Source organism: Oryza brachyantha, chromosome 3, assembly GCF_000231095.2.
Source record: "Oryza brachyantha chromosome 3, ObraRS2, whole genome shotgun sequence".
Classification (NCBI taxonomy): Eukaryota; Viridiplantae; Streptophyta; class Magnoliopsida; order Poales; family Poaceae; genus Oryza; species Oryza brachyantha.
The window spans coordinates 14,866,275-14,875,744 of NC_023165.2; the positions used below are offsets into that span (position 1 = coordinate 14,866,275).

General features: G+C 37.9%; 1 protein-coding gene across 2 annotated transcripts; it reads left to right on the plus strand.

Annotated features, from left to right (window-relative positions):
* Positions 1–269: 269 nt before the first annotated feature.
* On the plus strand, positions 270–7,410 carry LOC102701152 (diacylglycerol kinase 1). 2 transcript variants are annotated; one of them, XM_006650144.3, is made up of 8 exons: positions 270–461; positions 2,996–4,292; positions 4,917–5,283; positions 5,381–5,457; positions 6,104–6,223; positions 6,304–6,468; positions 6,541–6,678; positions 6,779–7,410. In XM_006650144.3, exons 2-8 carry the CDS (start codon positions 3,099–3,101, stop codon positions 6,926–6,928), a joined length of 2,211 nt encoding a protein of 736 aa, XP_006650207.1. In that variant the 5' UTR covers positions 270–461; positions 2,996–3,098; the 3' UTR covers positions 6,929–7,410. The 2 variants fall into 2 exon arrangements, with proteins under 2 accessions (XP_006650207.1, XP_006650208.1); XM_006650145.3 differs by lacking the exon at positions 6,104–6,223.
* The last annotated feature ends 2,060 nt before the right edge of the window (positions 7,411–9,470 follow it).

Below are 9,470 nucleotides of genomic sequence, written 5' to 3' on the forward strand. Positions count from 1 at the left end.
GGAAAGCTGCCGCTTAATAATAACTATAACGAACTCTAAGATCCAAAACAACAAAAAGGCACGGTACGACGGTAGTGGTAGAATCTTTGCCGTGAGATTCACCCCGCCGGGGCAATACGTGGAGAGACGCCCACCGTTAGATCCGCTCGACCACGGAATCGACGGCACAGAGTTCGCGCGGAATCTATTCCCCGGGCCCACCCAAAAGGAAAAGAAGGAAGTATCCGGAAGAAAGAGAGGGACTCCTTGGATTCCTCCTCGTTTTCGCGATCAAAATCAAAATCCCCCATCAAATCCGCTTCCATTGCCTTGTTTGCAAAGCAAGAAAGCAAACCCAACCATGGTGATGGAGTGAGGAGGCGCGGAAGGAAGAAGAAGCGTCGGTGGTGTTTGCGCGGGCGCGAGGGGAGGGGACCTTGAATCGGCGGAGCTGGCTGCTTCTTGCTGTCCTGGTTCATGGCGTGAGGATTTCTCTGCTCGTTTGCTCTCTCTCTCTCTGTGTTTCTTTTCTTTTCGATTTTTTTGGTGAGGTTTTGGCGGAAAAGGAAGGCCCGTTTCTTGTGGAAATCCATTCGATTTCTCTCCGGATCTCTTTTGATTTCGTTTCACTGTTCCCTTTACACGAAACCGGAATTTAGGTTAGGTTGTTTCCAGCTACGGCTTCGGGTGGGATGCAATGCTTGCGTTCGAAACACAGTCACAAAAGCTAGTTAATCGCACGGAAAACGATAAGCATAATTAGCACATGATTAATTAAGTATTACTCATTAAAAATTTGAAAGATGGAATTATCTGATCTGTTAGAACAATTTCTATATAGAGAATTTTTGCACGAAATATATTGTTTAGTAGTTTGAAAAGCGTGCCAACGAAAAACAAGAATAAGTTTAGCCTAAGAGCAAGGCTAATAATATGGTCAACAAGCTGGCTATAATATTTCGTATAGTCTTTTTTTTAGCTTACCCATAGCTCTTTATCATTAATGCAGGACCCACATGTCACTCTTACAGAGTTTCTTGGTTCTTATGCCTAAGCTGACTATAAGCTAACAGCCTGTTTACACTCTCTTATCCCCTCTCTCCTCCACATAAGCATATAGCCAGCTTATAGTCTGCTATTATACTTACTCTAACCGGCCAAATCGAACGCAGCCAATGTTTGTGCTAGTTTGTGTTGCTTCGTCTTCGTCTTGGGTACCCTATTTCATTTTCATCCTCTTCGTATATGCGCCAAAGAGATTATCTGATTTCTTGCTTGCGTTTCTTGGGTACCCTATTTACTTAATGATTCACTAATAGACCATTGGGTTCTGATTAATGAGTGAGGATCTCAGAGACAATTCTTTATCTTTGATGCTTCAGAACTTACGTAATCTGAAATTCTGAATAGTACTGAACTACTGATATAGTGATGTGTTAATTAAGGTAGTGTCATGTGCCTGGTTCCAGTATGATCCTGGAAGAATATTAGAGGTGTGCACTGCAAGGATGAGGCTTGTGATAAGTTACCAATTTTTTCTATATAAATTTTGATACCAGAAGGTATCATTTTTTTCTATGAAAATTTTGATACCTCTTGTTACCTTACGTATTAGGAGGTACCAAATTTTACACCAAAATTAAAATTTTGGTACCTCTCGGTACCTACTCAAAGACTATAAAATTGCTCTTGTGATATTGTTAGAGCCATAAATTTAAGGTTTTTTTCCTCATTAGTTCTCGCTTTTTTACGAGCCGGAAATGACTTGATAGCAATTGGCAATATCATAGAGTCTGCACTTCATGCTTGTTGGATCTCAACGTGCATTCAGCATATAATACAGAAGCATGTCCATTTCTTCTCTATTGTTGGAGTTGGTTTTAGGAAGTTAATCGGGATGTGCGATAAAATAATACAGACTGTTAGTTTTGGTTTGGTGTTTCTGGAATTGAATTAGCCACCATGGATGCTAATAAAAATTGATTAATAAGTTTGTTAACCTACTCCATATTATTATTCCCAGTACCAGTAGCTTAAAATTATACTGAGAAGCCCACATAGAAGTATGCTATCCAGAAAAGGGTACTTTTGTACTTTCATGTACTAAAACTAGAATTTTGAAATCAAATAAAGCAATGACTCATTTTTAGTAAATAGCGTAAATAGCGCAATATAGCATAAAATTGAGGGACTCAAATAGCCTTGTACAATGATAGATGGGGTGCTTTAACAATTTAATTTATTTTTTTGGTGAGTAATTTATAGTTGGTAGTTTTGTTTATCTGCTATCGTTTGGCCTGCTACAGTGCAGATTTTTTTTCCTCGGTTTTTAGTTGCACGCTTTCCGAATTGTTGAACGGCGTGTCTTTTGCAAAATGTTTTTATATAGAAGTTTGTTATCTCACCTTTCTAAAGTAGATTTTTAATTTTCTAGTAGTTAATTCCATTGTTTACACCATTAAATAGCTATAAAAAAATCAGTTAATCTTTCATCTGTCATTTTTCATCAACAAAAGAACACAACAGTTCTTCTGAGATCAAAGATTGAAGTACTTGGTCAAACATCTTAAATTAAAACGGTTGATCTGAGCTGCAAATTTTTTAAAGTTCTTACAATCACTTATTTGTTTCAATATCTGTAATCATCACATGCCACAAATGCCAACTAGGATGTTTTCCGTTGTTCTTTGATTGCAACTGAATTGTGTTTGCCACCAAAATTGAAATGCTTTTGTGTTAAATTATTCTTAAGAAACTTTTACTTGGAATATTATTTGTGAATTTTGCAGCAGTGAATCAGTATTGTCCCTACTCCCTATTTGCATAATATCTTATTATGGTTACTAGCCTCAATCTACATGATACTGTACTTTGATGAAATGTGCATGCTATTACTTCAGAAATGCAATCGTTCATTCATAATGAGCGTTCTGTCCAGCATGATCAGTAGACCCACTTGATCACATCAGTTACATCTATATTCGTTTTGTTTTATACATACGTCTTCTGGTTGCAGGTCATACTTTTACAGCCATTTTGCTTAGCAGAGTTATACGATTGAACATTTTGTTATAGTAAAGAACAGTGTGATTATTAAAAGGATGTAGATTATTGTTATCATGTCTTCATTTCAAGGCTATAATTTCTTGGAACCATCAACTGCTATGATTGTCTGGTTGAGAGATCAATTTCGAGAACTTATGTTCAACTGGTACAGTAAATCACCATCAGATTTCTGGATCCCATTTTCTGCATGCTTAACTATTGGTGTAGTTGTTCTGTTGTCAATTTTATACCTTTTCTCACTATGGAGACGAATGATCAGTTTAAGCTGGATGAAAGTGATAGCAAGATCAAAAAGGAGGAATTTTGAAAGAAACCACAAGGTTCCAACTGCTGAACATGCTTGGAGTGTAGAATCTTTATTTCGTGCAAAAGGACTGAAATGCTGTGTGTGCTTAGAATCTATTTCACCTGCTCAACCCCTTGGGCAAACTGTAACATCAGAGAATATTGTTCACCGATGTGATGTCTGTGGTGCAGCTGCACACATAATCTGTTCTTCAAATTCTCAGAAGGACTGCAAATGTGTTTCAATGTTCGGATCAAAACATGTCGTCCATCAATGGACCGTTCTCTGGACAGATATAGCTGATCAGTCTGAGGATGCTCAATACTGTAGTTACTGTGAGGAGCCATGTAGTGGATCTTTTCTTGGAGGTCCTCCTATATACTGCTGCATGTGGTGCCAACGGTTGGTGCATGTTGATTGCCACTCAAGCATGGCTACAGAGACAGGTGATATTTGTGATCTTGGTCCATTCAAACGCCTTATTCTTTCCCCTCTTTTTGTCAAAACCAGGAGCAAGTCTGGTGGAATTTTAAGTTCCATAACGCATGGTGCAAATGAATTTGCATCCACTGTGAGGGGACATCTCAGGAAACGAAGTAAGAAGCAGAAACAACACAACAGGGTAGCTTCTGACTGTAATGTTGGTGATAGTAACGATGATTCATCATGCGATACCACAGCAAATGCTAATCAGAGGGATACAGACTTAAAAGCATCTGGTGACAATGTGCAAAGGAGCTCTGAGAATGAGCATGACAGCAGTGAGAGTGATTGTAAAGAAGTAATATCAGAACCTAGAAGATTGCAGCATGATGATACTGAAGGAGCTAAACTTAAGTACGTACTGGATGACTTGCCTGCTGATGCCAGACCTCTTCTAGTTTTTATCAATAAAAGGAGTGGGGCTCAACGAGGAGATTCGCTGAAGCACCGCCTACATTTTCTTTTGAATCCAGTTCAGGTCATGATACATCTCGCACTAGTAACTTTATTAGTAAAATATGCATCATTGTTATATACTTTAGTATTTTACCTTTGAACATTCTAAATGCATCTCTGTTTGTCTTGTATTCACTTGTCTCATCCATACTCTGTAGAGTCGCCTCAGATTATAGAAGTCTTGTCTTTAGCTTCCTAGTAATTCCTTGTTAAGCAGGGTTCCATGTTAATTCTAGATTGTTGGGCCATAGTTTATTTCATTACAATGGTATATTGACTTAACAACGTGTAAGTAAATCAGAAACCTTGAGCTGCTTGTCCAACCGTATCCACAAGACAAACACAAAGCAAAACCTTGATTGCCTGTGATGTTGTTGGGCCGAGTATGCAAACTCATATACCAAACAAATGGCTTGCTAAGCTGACCTCATTCACTGGTAGTTAGTAGTAATTTAGTATATTTCCTTTGAATCATGGACACTCCTGCCCTACATTAGTGAGTAGTGATTAGTTCAGTGGTTCTGGATTGTATTTGTGCCTAGCAATTCAATATTCATTCGTTTTGTAGAATTTTGAGGTGTTGTAATGAGAACTGTACCTTAACAAATGGCTTAATCTGTGATTCACTAATTTGTACTTATTTTAGGTGTTCGAACTGAGTTCATCACAAAGGCCAGAGACAGGACTATTATTGTTCCGAAAGGTACCACATTTCAGAGTCCTTGTATGTGGTGGAGATGGTACTGTTGGTTGGGTTCTTGATGCAATAGATAAACAAAATTATGAATCACCTCCGCCTGTTGCGATTCTTCCAGCTGGCACTGGCAATGATCTTTCAAGAGTTTTATCATGGGGAGGTGGTCTAGGTGCTGTTGAGAAGCAAGGAGGCCTCTGCACAGTTCTACATGATTTAGAGCATGCAGCAGTGACCATCTTAGATAGATGGAAGGTGGCAATAGAAGATAAGCAAGGAAAAAATGTGCTTATGGTGAAGTATATGAACAATTATCTAGGTTGGTTTTACATAAAAAAAATTATCTAAGTAGGTGAGTAGATTTAGTTCTATCAGTGCACTTTATCCAAAATCCTTATTTACACAAACTGTCACAGGTATCGGTTGTGATGCAAAGGTTGCACTTGACATTCATAATCTCCGTGAAGAGAATCCTGAAAAGTTCTATAGTCAGGTAGTATCTATGCTAAATAGCCATTACTCTTGATCCTTATATTCAGGTTTACTCTGTGAGTGTTACATTTCTTATTTTGTATCTAAAAACCAAGAGAAATGAACAAAATTGAACTCAGAAAACAGGTGTTGATTTTGGTCGACGATGAGCATATAATCTTAAGCTAAATTTGTTACATCAACAAATTGATAGTTGTGTTTACAGCTAGCATCAACGGGTATGTATGTACTGTTTGGGATATGATACACGGTCCAGTTGCCAATTAAATGTACTCTTATATATTCATGAGATGTTTTAAATGTTAGTAACCTAAACAGTTAGGATAGCTCAATATTTCATAGCCAAGATCAAGCATCTGGTCTCACATCTTCTATAATATAATCATTTACACTCTGCATGTCATTATATCCTATTACAGTATGGTTGTTGAGATACTTTCAGCAATTTTTGTTAACAACAGAAGTTTCGTTGGCTTGTGCATTTGTTCTTGTTTGGTCTATAAATCATTTTTGAGTACTTGAGTGTGTAGCACTGTGGCGGATTGATTAAGTGCCACAAGAATCACATTGATGTATTTAACTATGCTGTGTTATTGTTCTCATTGCAAGATTTTGTTTTGTTCCTCACGTCGTCTTTTTCTTCCCAGTTCTTGAATAAGGTACTATATGCAAGGGAAGGTGCAAAGAGTATAATCGATAGAACTTTTATGGACCTACCCTGGCAAGTTAGATTAGAAGTTGATGGAACTGAGATTGAGATTCCAGAGGTTATATAAGATGATCTGGTGACTTGCACATAATAACTATCTATACTCTATGGCCATGCTAATACGTATCAATGCTTCAGGATTCAGAAGGTGTCCTGGTTGCAAACATTCCGAGCTATATGGGAGGGGTTGACTTGTGGAAAAGTGAGGATGATAATCCTGACAACTTTGACCCACAGTCAATTCATGACAAGATGGTTGAAGTAGTTAGTATCTCTGGAACTTGGCATCTGGGGACACTTCAGGTAAAACAAGCAAAGCATTCAGTAATCTTTCTGATGAATGAAGATGATGCTAGAGAAACTGAACTAATCTAGGTTGGACTTTCTCGGGCTCGGAGGATTGCTCAAGGACAATCAATCAAAATACAAATGTTTGCTCCATTTCCAGTCCAAGTGGATGGAGAACCATGGACCCAACACCCCTGCATTCTCAAAATATCCCATCATGGACAGGTTTGGTTTGTTCTTGCTGTGTGTTTGGTCTCATGCATTTTGCATCTATGATCATTAGCATACTGGTCTTAAACTTTGGTATTTTTTCCACGACTTTCAGGCATTTATGTTGAAGAGAACAATCGAGGAGTCTCTCGGTCATGCCGCTGCAATCGTCACCGATGTGCTTGAAAATGCTGAATCTAGTCACCTAATCACTGCATCCCAGAAGAGGGCCATCCTCCAAGAAATGGCTCTGAGGCTTTCATAAACCCACTCTTCAAAACTGTCGTGAAGTACATTCGTCAGTGAGGGTACTGCGCGTCTCTCAAGTGATCATCATGCAGCTTGGAAGTTGTCTGATACTTAAACAGCAGTGCAGACAAGATTCTCCTGAAACAAATGTCAGTCTGGGAGGAGGCTCTGCCTGATGTACATCCACGTCTCCCTTTGTGCAGCAATTATCCACTGGATGGAGCCTAGGAAAAATGCATGGGTGCATGGCTGCATGCACATATTTTTGTTCGAAATTTTACTGTATATATGTCCACCTACCTCATGGGAATACTTGGTAAGTTGGTAATGGCGTGTTGAACTGTTGTACACAAGGCGTGTGGGTATGCTGTTTTGGTTGGTCTTTCTGTCTGTAAGTGTGAGCTCTGTTGTGCTCTCTGGCATGCTGTATATAAAAATCGTAAATGGTCTGGTCATTTTAAAGTTGAATGAATGTCTTGGATAAATTTCACCATCTAGTTCGCATAACTTGTCTGATTAGAGCTGATTTGTGCGATCGTCGTCTGTGAATCTGTGTATGTGATGCTCCCAACAGTATAATAAGTAGGACAAGACAACTGGTTTGTGTTCAGAGAAGGAAGAATATGAAATGCTATTCTTCCCATCGATTATAATTATAGTGTTACTGAGTTATCAACTACCTCAACCTGATGAATATAAGTTTTGAAGATCTATACCTGACGCAGAGAGGCCGAGGGTGATTGGCTTCGTCGTTTACTCCATTGGCAAGCCACACTTGATGCCTGGCTCAAGGACATGCCTGCTGTTGCCTGAGGCCAAGTTCGGCCATACCTATAAGTTAATTAAGACTTTCTCGTTTTCCACGCGCACGCTTTTTAAACTATGAGACGACGTATGTTCTGTAAAAATTTTCTATAGAAAAATTATTTTTAAAAATCATATTAATCTATTTTATATTTTTAATAAATAATTAATCATGTACTAACCTATTACTACGTTTTTCGTGCCAGGAGCATAAGGTAAACTTATGTCCCCTTTGCTGAACGGGGCATGAATAAACTGATCATTATATCGTTCATCCGAGGGGAAGAGATCGATGCAGCTACACCTTGTTAGAATCTATGAGCAACTATTGATAGGATTCAGCATGTTAGACTTTATAGTTGCCTTCTTGTCTTGTGCCAAAAAAAAAAAAACTTGAATGTGTCTTCGTTCGCTTGTTCCATCGTTGAAATCTATAGCGAGTTTTGTTACTTTTTTGTTGATCTTGTATCACAGGCTGTTGATCAAGCTGTTATTCATCCTATTGAATTGGACAAAATTTGCGATGGAGCACCAACAAAACATATAATTAGCTGTGACACCGTAAGCATGTGAATTGGCTCTAGAACACAAAAAACATGTAACTAGGTGATAGACACTATAACCAGTGTAGATGGAGAGAGAACCAATCAAAAAAAATAAATTTCTTAGACCTCCTTTAACAAATTTATTATCACCCATCCCATTACAAATTCATGTCCTCTATCTTTGGGATAATGATATTATTATAGTCTCTATCATGTAAGTCTCGTTCTCTTATAAACCTGTAATGTAATGATAATAACATAATGATACAGGTTTTTAGTCCTCCTACAATAACATAATGATACAGGTTCTTAGTTCTCCTATTTGATTTCAGACATAAACTCGGTAAACACACAATCTTTAGTTTGGTCGTCGTTTACTCGTTTTAGTCGAATATTTATATTGTTGGTTAAGTTGGTGGGCTGTGGCGGTAATGAGTTCTTGGGCCCTTTCTAGTGTTTTTTCAAACAGGCTCCCATCTACGTAGTAATGTATAGGCCTAGTACGTAAGGCTGTATATATCCCGAAAAGAAAAATTCGTGTTTCTTTTATGCCGATGGCCACGCGGTACACGGCTCGTTCTCAGGCACGTTTCTGTTTCACCAAACTTTGCATTCGCAACACCACGCGCACGTATCCATGAATATGTCTTGTAACATATATTTAATGAAACGAAGACCAGCGGAATATCATTGGCTTTATTAAATTTGTAGTAAAAGCTCACTTGTATGCGGGTAATATTTCTGGACATTAGGATTTGAATTCAGGTGGATAAAGTCATCTAGGTTGGGTTTGGTTAGCTGGTTATCCTCTCGATAGGATATGACCACACCATTTTTATATATGTTTGATTTAGTTTCAAAACTGGACAGATCAATTAAAAAAAGAATATTTCACGAAGACGTTGAATGAGTGTATCCGGTTAAATTGGTCGGATGAGCTCATTCAGCTTCACTATGAGTGATCATCAGTGATTGTCTAGTGATAATTAGCATATTTTATCATTAATTATTAATTAAACATTTTAAATTAGTTGGGAATATATTTTATTATTAATTTGTACTAATCATGACAAAATTTATGATGGTTAATTTATATTATTATTTATTAGTAATTCAATATGCTCATCCATGCATCCTCAACCATCAAACCAAAAAAAATGAATTGTCTCATCCATACAACCAAACATAAAATTAAATCATCATATCCCT